The sequence below is a fragment of the Pleurodeles waltl genome, chromosome 10, assembly GCF_031143425.1.
Source record: "Pleurodeles waltl isolate 20211129_DDA chromosome 10, aPleWal1.hap1.20221129, whole genome shotgun sequence".
NCBI classification, from domain to species: Eukaryota; Metazoa; Chordata; class Amphibia; order Caudata; family Salamandridae; genus Pleurodeles; species Pleurodeles waltl.
The window spans coordinates 765,065,911-765,085,983 of NC_090449.1; the positions used below are offsets into that span (position 1 = coordinate 765,065,911).

At 44.7% G+C, this 20,073-nt stretch overlaps 1 protein-coding gene across 1 annotated transcript in view; it reads right to left on the minus strand.

Annotated features, from left to right (window-relative positions):
* Window positions 1-20,073, minus strand: part of MYO3A (myosin IIIA) — a 1,274,985-nt gene that overhangs the window by 268,271 nt on the left and 986,641 nt on the right. Inside the window, exon 30 of the mRNA XM_069211361.1 lies at window positions 9,389-9,489. Coding sequence (XP_069067462.1) covers window positions 9,389-9,489 — 101 coding nt within the window. The remainder of the gene's footprint in view (window positions 1-9,388; window positions 9,490-20,073) is intronic.

The window sequence follows — 20,073 nt, forward strand, 5'->3', positions numbered from 1 at the left end:
TAAGCGGGCGGACCCAGATCCTCCCTCTCATCCTACCAAAGATGGCCCATCCAGTCCCACCTAAGCTCCTCACTGTGTGTGGCTGTATAGGAGGAATTCACAAAGTCCAACTGTCAACTATACCCAGTCATGTGACCCAGGGACAGGTTGCAGGCCCCAAATGGGTAAGGGAAGAAAATACAAATTTTCTAAAAGTGGCATTTTCAAAACTGTAATTAAAAATCTGACTTAACCAAAGTTAGGATCTTTCATTACAATTCCAGAGAAACCAAACATGGACTGGGTAACTGTTACCGTTTGGAAATTACATTTATAAAAATGTAATAAGGCAACTTCAATGTTACCCTATAGGACAGGTAGACCTTGCAGTTGTGAAAAACGAATTTCAGAGTTTTTCTGTAATATGACTTGTAAAACTTAAAAGTACATGCCCTACTTTTTAAATACATTGCATTCTACCATCTGCGCTGTCCAGGGACTACACTGGGGTGACATGTATTAAAATAGAAGTTTTGGGCCGGGCAAAAGGTTTACTTTGTCAGCTCCAAATGGCAGTTAAAAAACTGCACAAACACAGAATGCAATGACAGGCCTGAGACATATTTTAAGTGGGAGGCACAATCAGTGCAGCAGGCCCACTAGTAGTAGCACATAATTTACATGCCCTGGGCACAGGTAGTGCCACTTTACTAGGGACTTATAAGAAATTAAATGTGCCAACTGGGTATAGGCCACTCACTTATAGTACTGGTTAGCAGTGGTAAAGTGCACAGAGTCGTAAGGCCAACAAAAACGAATTTAGCAAAACAATAAGAGGAGGAAGGCAAAAAAAAGTCTGGGGATGGTCCTGCAGAAAGGACGAAATCCAACAATTACATGTAGGGAATTCGATGTATACTCAGTGGGCAACTCCGCACATAAACCTCATGACTGGTGTAGGTGTACATCTACATCCATAGGTAACTGAACTGCATTTGTGAAAAAGTGAAGTACTACTACAAGAACATTCCTCTATACCTTTAAATGCATTCTTGAATTGCCCCCAGGGGCCCTATTCACAAAAACAAATGTAAAGATACAGGCAGAGATTTACATCTTCCTCTTAACAACCTTTAAGGTTTTTTTCTATTCACAAAAATGTCTGGAAAGCTGTGCCAGGGAATTTTATGTGACATATTCCTCTGGCTTCTTTTTCTACTAAATGGAAATACACTTAGGGAAACATGTACGAATATTTGGAATTGAGATATCCTAATTGGGATTTTGTGCAAATCACAATTAGGAAATCGCAATTGCAAATGTAAGAAACTCCACTGAGTTTCTTTTGCGATGTCCAGTGGTTCGCAAATAGACCTACCTGATTAGTATTAATGAGGTAGATCGCAATTTGAGACCCACTGAGAATTGCAAAAATCACAAGGATGGTGGCCTGCCATCACCATGACTGTGATTGAGTTTAATTAAAGCAACATACATATATTTTTTTAATTGCAGACCATTTTACTTAAAGGAAAACAGGCTGCGTTTAAAAAGAAAAAAAGAAAATGTTTAAGTTTCATTTTTTAAGAGTAGGCAGTGGTCAGTGGAACCATTGCCTGCTCTCAAAAATCATTTTTGCATGCATTCACAAAGGAGAAGGGGTCCCTTAGAGACCCCTTACCCTTTGCAAATGGGTTAGCACCAATTTGAAATTGGTGCTAACTGCAATTGTTTTGTCACCGCATTCATGTTCACAAAACAATCATGCATACCATTTAGATTCAGTATTAGGAAGGGATGCCCTGGACACTCCCCTTCCTAATAATGAATCGCAAAACCAAAATTGCGATTCGTTAACTAGTTACCGAATGGCAGTTTGGGCTTTGTACATCCCAAAACGCATTTTTCTAGTCAAAAACTCATACATGTGGCCCTTAGAGAATAGTGTGATCCATTCCTCTTACCATCCTGAAAGTTGAGTTATTAAAGGCCTTTCTGGAGAAACTTTCTATTTCTGGAGTTAGAATAGGTCGTATTTTAGTTTGTGAATACACACAAAGGTACATGTTGGTGTGTTTTCACAAACTTACAAGGCTAGCCACAGCTTGTAATGCTCACTTCTCTCTTCTTGAGTGGGATTTACTACTGTGGATTTCTCCTACACTTGGCAGAAATCTGTTGCAATAAATGTACTTACACCTGCCATGAATCCTTTTGTGAGTTTCTCACAGGTGTTTTTGGCTGTGAAAATAGGTGTATGGCAGAAAATGCTCTTTGTTGTTAGATGGGATAGTTATCATGGCAAAAAGAATCACATATGATTTGCTTTGGTGTTTTAAGTATATGCTTCTTTGCTTTACAAAAAGAGAAAGCTAATGAATATATATTTTTTTAATGCTTTGAGGTGAAACCCAAAGCTAAAGGTGTAATCATGGACGTCATTTAGGGGTCGCAGCTGCGACCCGTGGCTTGCCCTTTGCTACCCCTGGCTTTGTGACCCCTGGTCTCAGAGGTGGCAAATTTAGTGTCAGGAACAAAGGTGCAGTATGTCCGTATGGACGTCAGTTGGGGCTTCACTCTCTTTGTTTTATGTCAATTTTTTAACTAAACTATTAGTGTAATAAAAAAGAGTACAATTTGCTGGAATATGCCTTTTCATGGCAGATGAGGTAAGTACAAAGGGCCAGATGTATCATCACGGCCCTTTGCGAATCGGAAATTGCGATTTTTAAGAAATCGCTATTTCTGACTCGAAAAGGGCCATGTATCACATTTGCGATTCGGTAATAGCGATTTCTTAAAAATCGCAAATGGTATTACCGAATCGCAAATTGCGCTACCGGCCACATTTTTTGCATTTCCAAAATTGCGATTTCTGAACCAGAAATCGCAATTTTGGAAATGCAAAAGCCCACAGTGCTGGGGGCCTAAGGCCCCCTCTGCTGCACCCCAAAATCATTTTCTGCAACATGTAAGGTACACACATGCCAAAAGGGCATGTGTGCTTTACATGTTCAATTTAAAAATGCAGTTTAACTGCATTTTTAAATTTTGCACCAGGTTACCACCTGGTTGCATATCATGGTATTTTGCATGTGCAAAATGCCATTCTGTGAAAAATCACAATTTGCGATTTTTTGCAGCATCGCCTTGCAACCTGGATTTTGCGAATCGCAAATTGCGACTCGCAAAATCCAGGTCGCAACGCAAGAAATCACAATTTTAGCGATTTCTACTTTGTGGTCTGCGAATGCCTTTCATGCATTGCAGACCACAGTTTTGCACTCGCAAACGGCCGAATTTTGCGATTCGCACCGTTTGCGAGTGCAAAACAATTTCATACATCTGGCCCAAAATGCTTTTAAATGTATGTTATGTGTGTGCTAGCGAGTGAGTGTGTTTATATCAGAGAGAATATATGTAAGTGTGAATTTGTGTGCATGTGGAAGTATGTGTGTGTGTGTGTGTGTGTGTGTGTGAATAAACGTGGAGGTCAAAGGGCGTGTGATGTCACTTTTGCTACCCCTGGCATGTCAGTGAATTGACGTTCATGGGCGTGATGATACTGAAATTTCACTATTAAATTCAGTATTTATTCTGAGACTGTTGCTTATCGAGCTCCATAACTCTAGTACACACATTAATTTCAAATGCCAGACTCTATAAAGATAAATTCAAAAAGGGGATGATGACAGTAATCTGAGATGAAATGAAGATAATGCAATTATACAAAGAAATAAAACGTGAAAGATAAAATGGAAAACAAATTATATTATTTCAAATTAAATTCCCCAAAACAAAACAAGCGCAATTCTGAAGGGAAAGGAAAGATTGCTTAGGGGGAATGTGCATTTACATATTTAACATCAAATATGATGGACGGGTATTAATATCACTGTTACTAATAAGGGTACGACTAGTATAATTTTTATCATGAAAAATCTTAGGGAAGGAGACAGTAGAATATAAAAAGTATTGTTTTAAAGGGCAAACAATACAGCACTTTAGTGGCCCCATGTCACGTTTGAAACATTCAGACGGGCTTGATTTTTTTCCTGAACAATACTTTGCACATTGAAAGGAGGGGGTAGGAGCACACTGTCCATGTGCCATTAACCCTTAGCATGCTGGTTATTGTAGTGCAGATATTCAGCAGTCATTACTGTATCTTTTAAGCACACTGGTCTCAAATCATCAAAATGTTCACCTCATTTGGTGCAGTCATTGCTGTATCTCTAGACACGTGTTTTTGGATTATCCCGTCATCAATAGAGAAAATTCTGGGGTTGCTTGGACATGTTGCCATTAATTTCTGAGGTTTCAATACCGCTACCGACTTGCAGGCGCTCCCAAGCTCATCAGCTTATCAGCTCGTGGGAGCCTTTTAACAGTAAAAGGAGGAGGTAGGAGCACACTCCCTCATTTCCATGCGCCGTTACCCCTTAGCATGCTGGTTATTATAGTGCACATATTCAGCAGTCATTACTGTATGTTTTAAGCATACTGGTTTCAAAGTTCATCAAAATATTCACCTCATTTGGTGCAGTCATTGCTGTATACCTAGACACATGTTTCTGGATTATTCCGTCATCAGTAGAGAAAACACTTTGCACATTGGAAGATGTAGGCCCATATCTATCATGAAACTACATGTTAGAGCAATCAGGAAGAGAAGGAGACATGCTTGAAAAGCATGAAGCTTTACAACAGGATGGGGATGTCTAACACGCCTATTCTATTCACCAGACTTATAAAGTGCATGGCTACCTCAATCAGGACTTCCCAGCGCTCGAGGAAGAAGTGAGGGAAGAAAATACAATTAATTATGGAAAATTATAGGTTTTCAGCTGCTTCCTGAAACTCAGAAAATTGTTTTAACTTTTCAGTTTAAGAGGCAGAGAGTTCCAGAGTTTAGGAGTAAGATAGGAAAATGACCGCAACTGCATCTAGCTCTGGTTATTACACCTGGAGGCAGCACAATAGTATGAACTAAGTCTAATATGCCTAACAGACCTTTAATTGATACACAATTTTGTTGTTCAGTAAATTTGACATTCCTTTCCCAACTGAGAAATGCTAATGTCTTTCAGGCAAACATTGGTTTCAAGCAATTTGCTAAGACCTGTGACTTTTTAGTACAGCAACACAGCGGCGGTTCCTCCGCTATGGCGGAGGAGCATCCCCCCCCACCCCTGCCAGCAGCAGCAAAACCTTTACAATAAAACCATAATAAACTATGCTTATTATGGTTTTATTGGAAAAGGGGTGGGGCCATGAGCGATGACAGCACTCCCCCTCAGTGTGCATGTATGTTTGGCCGTCCGTCTCAGGCCGGCCAAATACACATGTGCACTGAGCTGTCTCCAACCCGGTACTGTGTTGCTGGGTTGGAGAGAGCAGGCAGAGGCTCCCACTCTGCCTCATAGCACCAAGCCAGGGCACTCTGTCCAATCCTAATGCTATTTTTATGCTGCCGGCAGAATGAAAGCATCGTTCGGACTGGCCGCAGGGCAGGCAGGGAGCCTGTGCCTGCTGTGAGGACAACGGCGTGGCGAGGAAGGTACATTTTTTTTTAAATTATTCTTTTTTTGTCTTTTACCCCCTCCCCCGCCATGTGCCGCCCCACCCTTTTTCCCCCCTTAAGCCGTGACTGCGGAAACATGATGTGCAGTTTATTTAAACTGCTCACAAAGAGAGCTGCGAGAGAGAAGCTCGAGTTTATCTGAAATCAGTGAGCCACCCCTTTGATCACCACTTTCACCTAGATCCAGAGCTTCTTGTGCAACCATGTAATCTCATATAATTCCACCATATGATTCTGCACAGGGTTACTTTCATTTGGGACAATCACATGACCTGGTTAGAAAAAGACCACTGAAGTGGTAATGGCAGGTGTCAAATATCGGATATTGACATTGTGATGGATGAGTAATTGGATGACCCATCTTTAGGCATTGTGGACCCTGTTGAGTGCAACTATACTAGCGAGGAGAGGGATATGGAAAACATTAAGGGTCAACATAGGAACCCCTATGGGGTAAGGCAATTTAAGTCTTACTTTAGTAAGTAAGAGTTTTCATGAACGTACTCCTTTGAGATACATCTATCCGCTGCTGTGGCTTACCTCTCAGCAGTCACATGTGGGGATCTGCAGAGATCTTCTCTGTCCCCTCTTTTGTTAAACATGCATCCCCTTGCCACTATTATCAGGACCTGTAGGGAAGAGGGGGTCTTGTAAGTTGATGACACTTAACTAATCCTAAGAATAGATAAACTAGCTGATCAAATATAAGAGAGCATTAATGGCTTCCTCTCTGACTTTTTTTTAACTGGATGAATATAGACCATATAAAGCTTAATGCTTCTTAAATTAAAATACTCTTTCTCGATCAACAGGTTTCTGGAACCCTACTCCCAGTGCATGATTTAGTGTTTGGTGGACATGTTACTGTGTCATAAACATAGTGGCTTTCCCAACCACCTTATTACAAGAGCTGCAGGACGAAATATCCACCATATTTGTGAGGAAGTAAACCATCTGGCAAATTCTAAATCAGGACATCAGTTTTGTTTTTCATAAAGATTTGAATTTGAAAAGCCATATCAACTCAGTTATCTCCTGCTTTGTCCATATGAGAATGCTCAGCAAAGGCTTTATCATCTACTCCCTCCAACCTTAGAGCCTTTGTAGTAAGACTGCCATCATCTGGATAATGCCAAAGCATGCATTTAGGTCTTCCCCAAACGTTGCCAGGAGAGCAGAATATGATGATACTACTGGTCCACAATTTCAAGAAATTTGACAGAGTAACAGAAGTTTTCAGGAATCTGCTTTGGCTTCATAGTGCCCATTACATACAGGATGTACAGTTTAATGTTTTATATTTTGCTCACCGAGTCTTTCCATATAGTTTTGATGTAAATACAGTATGGTCTTCAACGATCTACTAGATACATGTCCGTCTTTATTCTAGTTCTCTGCTATTCAATATTCTTCATTATCATCAAATTTGTGCAGTTGGCTGTTTATTCTCTGTAATTGGCCCTACCTGGCCCTCTTATTCCACTCTCCACAGGCAAGTGTATCACCCTCCTCTTGGTGAAACTCCACAAAAGAACCAATAACACACACACACACACCAGGTCTGCTTCTCCTCTTACATCACCCATTCTTGTAGAATCCTGCAAAATCATCCTTCAAAATACTATTGCTGGAAGATCGCACTTATATACTGTACTCAAAAGCCACTTCCTAGGACACTACTGTCTTGCCCTCATCCTTCATCAAAGCTCCTGATGGGGAAGCTCTCTCATTCTTCCTGCCACTGGCAATGCCTACCTCACTCAAGGCATCTTTCTAGAACTTCTGAAGAAAGGAAAGATCCTTCCACTCAAAGAAACCTACACTAAACTTGACTTTACCAAGTACTGGCCTAGTGCTCACCTACCCTTCATCAGCATGATCACTGAAAAAAGCCCTCTATGTTCAACTCCAGGAGTACGTCAATAACAACCATCTCCTGCATGACCACCCATCTGGCTTCAGATTCTGGTGCAGCACGGAGAGCACTGTCTTGCGCATCATAGATGATGCTCTGTTGCCCACAGATGAAGATGACTCCTGCCTCCAGAAACTGCTGGCCTTTTTTGCTGATTTAAACACAGTTGAACATACCTCCCTCATCCACATCCCAGATTCTTGAACGGGATTGCTTGACAATGTCCTTCACTCCTCCTTCTCCTACCTATCCAACCAACCCCAGTTGATGCTCACTGGCACTTCAAGGTCCCAAAAGACCCCTATCGCCTGTGGAGTCACCCAGGGTTCCATACTGTCCTCTGTCATCTTCAACCTCTACATGAATACCCTTGCATATATCTATACACACACATACACACACTGTGTGTCTGCAGATTTATTTATTTTAAACTGTTGATTCTGCTGCTACTGTTTGAAAATTCCACCCAGGTGGGCGGGAAAATAATAGTTTTCGGTACAGGGGCATGTTGTAACCTGACTGAGCTTGGAGAGGGCCTGAGGACCCCATCTCCAGGACCATGATTGAAAAAAAAGAGGAGAAGCATGCCCCCCTCCCCGAGCTTTAATAGGCCCCAAGGGCCACATCCTCCTGGGACAAATGCCTTAAAAAAAGGGGAGTGGGGCTGCGTGTCACCCCCTGTGCGTTACTAGGGCCCGGGTACCCTATATCTGGGGCCAAATGTCACAGAAAAACGGGAGGGGGCTGTGAGACCCCCACCTCCCTGACCAAAAAGGCGGGCAGGAAAGGCATGTAAGCTCTCACTCAGCAGGAGTTTAAAAACGTTCCCTATGGGTGGGAGCAGACTTTTGTTTCCCTTCCCGCACTCTTGCAGGCAGGGAAACAGACATTGCTCCTGCCTGGCAGGACACAAAAAACACAGCTGCTCCTACTGGGTGATCAATGCCAGCTCTGCAGCACCCAGGATGGCTGCATGTGGGCAGATGGATGGAGTCTTAGGAGCTCAGGTGTTCACCCCAGACCCCCAACCTACTGTTTGTTGGGTGCCGTGAGTGGGCACCGGGGCACCCATCCAGAAGGTACAAGAGGCGCCAGGGTAAGGCCTCACTCCCTTCGCGTTATTAATGGAATACGGATCATACACTTGTAGTGGAAGATTTCTGACTTTATTTAACAATCTGGCCCATAGTCTTTATGGTTTCAGTTTACATGTTTCAGTCTGCATTGCTATAATTTATAATGCTTGCATTATGTTGATCTATTTCACTAGGAATTATAAATTTCAGCAGGTTACAAGGAAGCCTAGAAACTACTGAATAAGGTGAAAAACGGACGAGTATGCCTGAGGAAAGCTCCATGCTTCTATCCAAATCAGAAAAACACGTGTGCGTGCCCTGAACAGAAACCTAAATAAGCACACTCCAAAAAGCTGAAAAGGAAAATGGTACAAATAGGTATATACAAAAAAATATATAATTGAAAAAGCAAGTACCACCATGCCCTCAGGCTACGCAAGAAATGTATGCAAAGGAGGACGTACAGTTTGTGAAAATAATAATGATACCCTCTTCAAGCACACAAGCAAAAATCAAATATAAAAAAAAAATCGCAGAATGGTATTTTGCTGATGGGATCTGTAACACATACGTATATTTTGTTCAGGATATTTCATATTATATTGAGCTTCGCTAATATTCGCTCAATTTCTCGCTCTCTCTTTCTAAAATTCTGATATGTGCAAACATTCTGCAGTGACAATATTTGTGTACATGGTCATTTGCAAGAAGTAGTAATTAATTAGCATACGATTACTACCACGGTTGCCTTTTAGTAAGTAAATTACAAGCACGTTTGATTTCGAACAAGCAATGTACTGTTGTAAAGAAGTATAGAGTAAGGTTTTCAATTACATGGAGTAAATTGTAATACGTTGAGTCTTCGGAGTCATTCAGAGATTTTGGTGTCTGTCTTCTGTTCCTCAGTGGTTTGTGCTCCTCCTTCCCTGGAGTGTCTGTAATATAAAACAAAGCCAGAGTTGTTGTTGTTGTTACTGTTTAGTTCTGGTCTATTGTTTGTGATTCAGAATAAACTGAAGAAAATGCGTAGTGTAGTACTAGCAAGCAGAGTTAAAGAAAAGCATGAGAAATAGCAATGTAAAAAAGAGACATCCTGACAAAAACCACACGAGTGGCCACTAAAAGAACACTTTGAAACAATATTGGGGGGGGGGGAGGAGTAAATCAACGCAATCGAACACAAAATGTTATCTGGGATGCACAAAAACTGACTACAACTAGAACTAGGAGAGCACAAAGTCAGGAGTGGAATAAGTGGATATACTAACACACTTTCAGACCTTGGGAAACAATATTTCACAAATTTGAGCTGGTTCCATAACTTTGATGGTTCCCGACTCATTTCGGGTTACAGGATGAAAGTCTCACCCATTCTCGATCTCCTGGGAGGGGAAGACAGCACCTGACTTGGTGCGTGGTCGGGGGCCAACAAAAAAATACCAGTGAACTAGTTGTGATTTCATTTTGACAGATTTGCAGTTTCTCTTGATCTAGAGTTTTCGAGGCACATCCAATCAGCGACAAAATTCACCAATAAATACCGACAGTGCACCACTGTTTGTGCAACTATGGGCCTAATTATGAGTGGTTCATTAAAAGGTATTTAATAGGCCTGGGCGAAGTTCGTGGAGTTCTGCTATGCGGAACTCTGTAAAGTGCCCAAAAAACTCTGCAGCACTACGCAGAGGTCCACAAGTGGCGGAGTTTGGGTAAGTGGCGGTTTTTTCTAGTCGAGCAGCAGCTTCCTCGACGCAGGCAGGAATTACATGAGGCGACCACCTGCATTCAGAAATCTCTCTCGCCAGCATAATGTTTTCTCTTGCTCGCCAATTTAACGCTGGCGAGCTGCGCAAGAGTAAAAACTCCGCTCTGCATCACTTAGTGGAGTTTTTCAGAACTCCGTGCTCTGGGCGGTGCGTGGAGTGGGCAAAAATCTGCAAAATCTGATAGCGGAGCAGAATTCTTCGCCTACCCCTAGTATTTAACGCACCTGTTAATTATCGTTTGCGTCAAATACATCAAGCTTTGTTTAATTCTGACAGGTCAAACCTACTGAAATTTACCGGGAAATGTGCATAGTAGTTATCATACCGTGTGGTTTTTTGATGCACTAAACTCGAAAATCTGCATGTTATTCCCTAATAACTGGTAAAAGGTGAAATTTATCACAGTCGAGAAATAACTTACCCTGTGGTATCGTCATTTATCAGGGAGCAATAACTAACATCTAAACCCATAATTAGGGAGTAAGTCGGCCAACAGCTGCTAAAAATGGTTTCTGCTATATACACTGAATAATAAGTGCTAACTGTGGTGGTAATTATATCAATACGCACTGAAAACGGAAGCCATGTGAAAGCTAGCATAAAAACATTCAAATCTGTACCAAGCGAGCATTAAATGGTAAACTAAATGATTTTGAGAAAAGCGCGACTCGTAGGACTGAGTAAGGGCCTGGTATGTGTCGGGTTGACATGAAGTTGTGAGCCCTGCTCTTGGCCATTAAAATACTTCCACAATTGCAATAAGGTTGCTTTTGCTGTTCATTTGGAGATGGTTTGCTATTCCCATGCTCATAACTGTCAAAATAACTGTACACAGTAATTCTTCTCAAACCATCAAATACTGTTTGTACATAAGAGGCCACATGCAAATGTATCTTGATCTTCGTTTTTTAAGTATTTGAGAAGCACCAAGGCTTTGCAGATAACTACCTAAAGGACATTTTAATCATAGCAGAGAATACAAAAAAAAACACCTATAAAACAAGCACTGGTAAAAAAAACAAAAAAAAAAAAAAAAAAAGATCTTTTTTGCATTTTGAGTCCTGAATGAAACATTAATAAAAGCCTGCTGCAATGAAAAAAAAAAACTAAACAAAACCAATTATTCTCCATATACAATTTAATGAGGTAAAACATTTAAGGTCTGAAGAGTAAGTGTACTTTTGAGGTGTAAAAGTGACCCTAATGCATTACAATGCACGCACTCTCTGGGAGGGTGAATGATTAACGAGACAGCCAATAGAATGTGGTAAGAGAGGTAGACTCCTCTGATGTGTGACAAAGAGCACTGAATGTATATTCTAAAGTATTGATGCAACAGGCCTTGCAGACAGATGTGAGTTCAAACTTAGGGCCTGATTATGACCCTGATGAATGGGATACTCTGTCACAAAGCAATGTTACAAGTCCCATCATGTCCTATGGAATTTGTAAAACAGTGGGCGGGATATCTGCCACAATTGTGACGGAGTATCCCATCTGCCAAGGTCGTAATTAGGCCCTTAATCTAAAAAACGTTCAAGCCTAACCTAAGAGGAGCACGAGTTTTCACTAATCATTTATTCTCATTAAACAGAATATCACCATTAGCCACTGAAAGTCTCATAATAGTTGACGCCCACAAATTGAGCTTGTCTTAAAACCAATGCTTAACTAATCCTGCAACTTGGTTTTACATACTTGTATATATATATATTTGTAAATATATATATATATTTTTTTTAACCAAAGTTTACAGGGACATTATGGCTTGGTTCAGATTTTACACACAAAAACCATAAAACTTCAGCTGTTAGAGTTATTGCAAGTAACTAAAATTGTGTCCTAAGGGAACTTTAACTTGTGCCCCCCACCATTCACAGTTATCTCATCAATAATTTTACTGCAAATGTTACAATGATATTATCAATGATGTCATAGAAGAAGTAATGAGTTATGTAACATCTGGGGTAATTAGCAGTGCATGGCAAAGGTGCTGGTTATAATTAACTTACAGCACGAGTTATAGTTTCTTCAAATAACTATTTATAAGAGCTGAACTTCTATGGTTCTGTGCATATAAAATCTAAACCTAACAATAACGTCCCTGTAACCTTTGTTTTTTTCAGTGAGTTTCTAGTTTTTTAAAACAAAAATGTTAAATAAGATGGCCATCACAATGCGTGGTGGTGGTGGTGGTGGGGGGGGGGGGGATATTTGGATGCAGGGCCAAGCCTGGCATTGTGCTGCCTCCACCTAAGCTTGTTGCTCTGGCCCCAATTCTCCTTGCCATCCACTGTCCAAGTTCATGCCCCTGCTCCCTCATTACTGCCCTGTGTGGCCACTGTTCTGCCACTGCCCTTCCTGCCTCCCCTCAACAGTTATCTTGCTGCCCCATTCACCTCCTCCCTACCCCAAGTTGTCTGAGTCCATCCACGAGGCCCCTCCCTCCTGCATGGTCTGATGTGCTGCTACTGCCCTCCATTTAGCTTGATGTCCCTGCCCACTCCTCCAGCCCTCCCTTGCCCAATTTCATACCCCATCATTGCCCTCCTACCCTCCTTCCCTTGCCCTCTGATGTCTGTGTGCATGCCCCTGCTCTCTCCTTTTAGCCCACCATGTTCAAAAGACCTCCCATTGCTCCTCCTATGGACTCTGAGTGTTCTGTTGAACTGCCACTGCCCCCCCACCTTCCTAGCATGGTCAGATGGCTGCCACCGGTCCGTACCACCTCTTACCTTCCTGTCTGAGTTCCATGCCTCTAGCCCCTCCCCTCCCCTCCTGTCCTCTATAGTCCATTTTGCTGCCACTTCCTTCTGCCTTCCATGCTCTGTTGCAGTGAAACTGCTCCTGCCTGCCCTGTGTGGTCTGTTGTAAAGCCCCTTCCCCTGCCCTCTCTTGTCTGTGTCCAGCCCCTACCCCTCCCTTCTGTCCTCCATGGTCCTTTGTGCATGTCCCTGCCTGCTCCCTCTTGCCCACCATGGCTGTTGTGCTACCGCTACCCGTCCTGCTTGCCATGAATGGTCTTCTTTGCTGCCACAGCCCCTCCCACCCACCCGATGTGGTCAGTTGGCTGCCCCTGACTCCCCTCCCACCTTCTCTCCGTTGTCTGTGTCTGTGCCATTATAGTCTCACTGTTGCCCTCCAAGGTGTGTTGTGTTTCTAGTGCCCATTTCCCCTCCCCTCCATGGTCAGCTAGTTGCTCCTGCCACCTTGCCCCCTGCCCTCCAATTTCCATGTGCAGGCCCCTAGTCCCTCCCTCCTGCCTTGTCTTGTCCATTGTTGTGATCCTGCCCCCTCCCTCCTGACCTTCATGGCACATTATGCTGCAACTGTCCCAACCACCTGTCCGGTATGGTCAGCCTGCTGCCCTTCCCTCTTTCCCCTCTGTTCTCCAATGTCAATGTGCATGGCACTGTCCCTTCCCTATTGCTTTCCATGGTCTGTTGTGCTGCACTGCTGTCCTGCTTGCCCTGTGAGGTGCATTGTACTTCTGCAACCCCTGACATCTGCCCTGTAAGGCCAGTTTGGTGCTCCTGCCCATCTCCCTCCTGGCCTCTGTTATTCAAGTCTATGTCCCTACCCCATTGCTCCTGCCCTCTGTGATTCAATATACCATACTTGCCAACATTTTGAACTTAGTAGGAGGAAGAGTTTGAAAAGGAAACCCCTGACACCTGCCTTGTAAGGCCAGTTTGGTGCCCCTGCCCATCTCCCTCCTGGCCTCTGTTATCCAAGTCCATGTCCCTACCCCATTCCTCCTGCCCTCTGTGATCCAATATACCATACTTGCCAACATTTTGAGCTTAGTAGGAGGAAGAGTTTGAAAAGGAAATCTGGGGAATTTATTTTCTCTATTGACTTACATTTAAAAAGAGGGCATTTTAGGCAGGACAAGATAAAAAAAATGTTTGGGCTTAAAAGCATCTGGAGTTTCCTGCTTGAATTAGGTCTGTTTGCATGTATGGTTGCACTGCCACTGCATCTTCTTTCTGCCCTCATGGCCTGTTATATTGCCACAGCCTCTCTTGCCTATACTGCATGTTTGGCTTGTTGCCACTACCTCCCTTTCCCTTACCATCCATGCTCAGTGGTGGTGCCACTGCTCCTCCAACCTGCCCATTGTGGCGCAAAAGCTGAATTAATTACTAATACATTTGTAATGATTAACTGTTAAGAATTCACATCAACTAGGATATCATAGAGAAAACAGTGTGTCATGGAAATGTGCCCACTGATTTGGCCACCATGAGATGTCCGAAAAAGAATAATGAATTCACGTTTATAGTCCAAATGATGTACACATGTAGAATAAAAGGCATTAGTGGGTCGCATTAACATACTAAAATTATATATTTGTTTAAAATAATATTAGGCATTGATTAGTCATGTAGTTTGGGCTAAGCTGACAAGCCTCATGTTACATTGAATGGCAGAAATAAATAAATATTCATAAATGTTTTGTGAAAGGCAAGAATTCATATTGTACATTGTTCACACGGCGCTGACCAAGCGATTTGTAAATGCCTTAAACTTTTTCATGAGTACTGCCTGTTACAATGTCTTGTGCTAGAAAATTTTCCATTGTACCTTTTAATGAGTGAAAAAGCGATGTTCCCAGGAGCCAACAATGGACGCACTGACTACAGCTAGGATTGCAACAAAAGAGTTACCTGATGAATCTGACGATGGGAACAGGAGAGGAGGAGCCAATCATCAACATGTAAAAGACTGTTTAGTTATATTTTAGATTTATAGTTTATAGCTTATTGGCCCTACTGCAAATGTATGATTTTCTGACCAACAACGACATGAGAAGATACCTTATGGAGGTTTAACTTAGCCTGCTTGCACTTAGGAAAGAGATTCCGTTTTTCTGAGTCCTTTCGCGCTATTCCTTCCTGTCCCTGTTGGAGTCCTGTTCGCGGAGTATCGCAGATCCATACACTCTGTTAATTGGTGTTAATACTGATTCCTTAGCTTAAATGTCTTCTAAGTGGTTCAGTTAACTTAGAGCCCCAACCATGGCTGAGCCATCCCCTTTCACTGTTCCACTGCTGATGCTGACCAGACGGATGCCCACCTGACGGAGAGACCGCTTCTTGCTGACTCACTGAGGAAAGGTATAACAAAAGGCTATTCTTTCTGTGACATATTTGTGCTTTCTGTTAGGTACCAACTGATATTTTGTTAGAACCTTAGTTAGATGTTTTCCACATTAACTTTGGCAAAATTGTTTTGCATTAAGCCAAAAAATGCTATTCTAATTGGAAGGTTGACGATTGTCATTAACAAATAATTTATTCTATTCACCTGTTGAGTCTAGATGCACACTATCTCTGTTTATCAGTTATTACTGTTATTGATTTGTACTGTAACCCTTAAGTGTATAATTATAAATGCTTTAGCTAAATTAAGATTCTTTAGATGCTTTGGTCAGCCTGTGTTGGGTGAATACATTTATCATTTGGTTTTGAGACTAATCTATGTGATATTAGAATTGTTAATCTAAGAAATAAACATCTTAACTTTACTAAAGGTGTGGTTATTCATGGCCAAATGTGTCATGGTGCGTAAAGATTATTGACTCCAAAAGACTGATGGTATTTATTGATATTGATGTGCATTTTGATGTTGAAGTTGTTGAGTTATGGTGGAATTACTCTAAGCGTAGTCAAAAGGTTCATCAAACTTCTACTGTGTCCCCTTATTAATTAAATTATAAAAGACCAAATAAGGCCAGACACGCTCACAGGGGTCAACTTGTTGCATCTGCACCCTCCTCCCTGCCCTCAATTAGCCGAGTCCATGCCCCTGACCTGTCCCTCCCCACAGTATTCTAATCAACAACTAGATTGCTAACATTCTATATTTATTACAAAAGTGTGGCACGCCTGACATCATCTTGATGCAATCAAAACTGTAATACCCAAAGCATTTCCTTTAGAAGTTATAAAAAGGAAAGGGTCTTATTTCCATAGAAATTATGCTTAATGTACTAACAAAATAAAATGAGGATATATTGTCTGAGTTCCCAAATAGTAACAAAGCACTTTTAAATTATTTGCTTTCTTTATGTTTTTTTTTATCCAGTTCATCACCTGATTATATGTTTCACTTAGGGGAGAGGATGTGTCTTACGGGCAGAGCTGCAGCCTTTGCAACTGGGGAAGCAGGTTTGAGTTTCAGCATCAGCTCGACATCCTGTGATTCTGGGAAAATCACTTAGGCCCTCATTATATCCCTGGCAGTCGGTGATAAAGCAGTGGAAATACCGCCAACAGGCCGGCGGTAAGAAAAATGGAATTTTGACCACAGCGGAAACCGCCAACACACACAGCCACTTTAACACTCCGACCGCCATGGCGGTAGCAACAAGCACCCCGACGGTAACCGCCAACAGCCAGGCGGAAGACAATGAACCGCCCACTGTATTGTGGCACACCAATCCACCACCTTTTCCGGGGTGGTACCAACGCCATCAAAAGCACGGCAGAAACAGTACACAGAAGGGAAACAACTTACCTCTTGACACTCAAGGAAGAACCACAACGCCATGGAGCCCGAACTGCACATATTTCCAATGCTGGTCTACCTCCTCCTACACCAGGAACATGAATGGCGGTGAAGACAACCACGGTGAGTACGGCACCTAGCACACAAGGGAGGGGGGAGGAAAAAGAGAGTGACACACACACACACACACAACACCATACACAAAAACAGATGCAACAACATTACATATACACCCCATAACCCTCAGGAATAACACAAGGACAAAAGGAATTGATTAGAGTGAGTGTAATATTAAAAATGTAGATAAATACGTCCTTAAAGCACTAAACAGTATGTACAATATGCCCAGTCCAAAATGTCCGTGGCCCACAGGGCTATAATACATAGGCCAAGGCTACACTGCAGGGGCATCAGGTCGAAAACATACAGGCACCTCAGGGGGACAAGGACTAGGGAGGGCACCTCAGCTGGAAGATGGTACAACGCCACTGCTCCTGGAGGGGGCTACATGTCCTCTGCGATGTCCTGGGGAGTTCAAAGCCCACAGTTTCTCAAGTGGGTGGTTTACCCACTGCTTGGTCCTGGGGAGTGCAAAGCCACAGTCTCTCAAGTGGGTGGTTTGCCCACTGCTTGGTCCTGGGGAGTGACTTCTTGGTCCTGGGGAGCGCAAAGCCACAGTCTCTCAAGTGGATGGCTTCTCCACTGGTTCTGGAGGGGGCCTTGTGCCCAGTGTGCTTCCTCCTTGCGAGGAGGGGCTCAGTGGATGCCTTCTTCCACTGGTTCTAGAGGGGGCCTTGTGCCCTGTGATGCTGATCCTGGATGGCGCAAGGTCACAGTCTCTCACCTGGGTGTCACACCTACATGTGATGCAGGGGCCAGGGCGCACTACAGCCCATGTAGTCACGACTACACACTGCTCGCCGGTGGTGAAGGATACTCAGCGGATGGCAGTTGCGGGGCTGGAGGCGGTGTTGTCAGTGGTGGGGGAGGCTCCATCCCTTCCGCTGCAGCCTTGGACGGCTGCCCACTGGGGCTGCTGGCAGTGGTGCTGCTGGTGGTGCAGGTGGCGGTGCAGGTGGTCGTGCTGTCAGTGGTGGGGGGAGGCACCAGCCCCTCCCCCACAGTCTCAGACAGCTGCTCACTGCGGCTGCTGCTGCTGGCAGTGGCATTGCAGGTGGTGGTGCAGTCAGTAGTGGGGGGAGGCACCAGCCCTTCACCTGCAGCCTCGGACGGCTGCCCACTGGGGCTGCTGCTGCTGGCAGAGGTGCTGCTGGCGGTACAGGTGGCGGTGTTGGCAGCGGTGCTGTCAGTGATGGGGGAAGGCTCCAGCCCTTCCCCTGCAGCCTCGGACGGCTGAAGTGCCATGGCTGATGGGGTTTGCCCAGATGCTGCTCCAGCCCCAGGCACCAGATCCATCCTGCCTGCGGCGTCTGTTCCTTTTACATTGGCCTTGGCAGCTGTTGTCCCTTTCCTGCCCTTGGCAGATGGTGGTACCTCCTTGCTTCTGCCAGCTGGTGTTCCCTTCCTGCCCTTGATGGCTGATGTTCCTTCCTTCCCCTTGCTGGCTGGTGGTGCCTCCTTCCCCTTGCTGGCTGGTGGTGTCTCCTTCCTGCCCTTGCTAGCTGGTGGTGTCTCCTTCCTGCCCTTGCTAGCAGGCGGCCCCTTCATGCCCTTGCTAGCTGGTGGCCCCTTCTTGCCCTTGCTAGCTGGTGGCCCCTTCTTGCCCTTGGCAGGCAGTGCAGGCACACTGGCTGTGCTGACGGTTGCCTCCTTGGAGCCTCTCACACCTGCAGTAGCTGAAGAAACTACAGTGGCTGTGGACTGGGTGGCTGAGGTGCTGGGCTGGGTTCTGCCCACCCTGGCCCGAAGTGAAGGATGGAAGGGGGAGGGGCAGGGAATAGGTCAAGGGTGGAGAGGAAAAGCCTTTTAGGGACACTGGGGCTGGAAGAGGGTGAAGGTTTGGGAGTGGATTAAGAGGGAGTGGTTGTAGGAGGTGTCTGTCTGCTGTGTTTGGGTGCAGGTGCATGGGCTGGATGCTGTTGTGAGGTGGATGGCTGTTGGGTGTCTGAGTGCTTGCGTTTGTGTACTTTGGGAGGAGAGGACACACACACAGTGGGAGAGGGCACAGGGGACGTGTGCATGGATGTGGTGGTGCTGACTGCCAGTGAGGGGCGTATTGTGATAGGTATGCTGGTGATGGAGGTAGTGGATGAGGATGTAGTGCATGCAGGTGTGAGTGGAGAAGCAACTGGGAGGGAGGTGGACGAGGAGGAGGAAGGGGACACAGTGGAGGCAGTGGATGTTGGTGTGTCTGCATCTGTATGGTGCTTGCGCGAGTGCCTGTGGGATGAAGTGTGGTGCTTGTGTTTTCCTGAGCCGCTTCTGTGTGTTGATTTGGGTGCATGCAGGTCTGAAGGTGTGCTTGGGATAGGCTGGGGTTGAGGGGAATGGGACTGGGTAGAGGAAGTTGGAGGGGGGAGCCTAGAGACAGGGACAATGGCTGCGATCAGTGAGTTGGCCAGAGCCTGGAAAGATCTCTGTTGGGCCACCACACCAGAGTGAATGCCCTCAAGGAATACATTTATTTGTTGCAAATGCACCGCTAGACCCTGGATGGCATTCAGTATGGTTGACTTCCCAACAGAGAGGGATCTCTGAGTTCAATAGCCTCCTCACTTAGGGCAGCAGGGCTGACCTGGGCAGGGCCTGAGATGCCTGGGGCGAAGGAGATTCCCACCCTCGTGGGTGAGCGGGCACAGGATACACGCTGAGGGGCTGCTGGGAGAGCTGTGCTGGTAAGGGAGGGTGGCCGCTGTACCTGTAGTTGGGGTGGGCACAGAGGTGTCCACCACCGCCAGGGAGCTTCCATCGGAGGAGGTGTTGCTGTCAGAACTGGCCCCTCCTGTCTCCGTCATGGTGTTTCCCTTGCCCTCCGTCCCACTGGTGCCCTCACCGTCAGTGGATTCGGCCTCCAGGCCCATGTGGGAGGCAGCTCCCTCCATCACCAGTGCCTCTGCTCCTCTGCCAGATGATGCTAATGCACACAAGGACAGGGTGACAAATCAAAAAGGGGGGGACATAGGGAACAGCCCTATGCACTAGGCCCTGCACTGCCAGTTACAATGCTAGTCACCAGACCATGGGGTACAATGCCTAACGCCATTAGCTGCACAGCTGAAAACCACAGGACCCTGCCCAGTAGTAGATGCCCACTAGCATTATTGGGGTTGGAGTGCATCT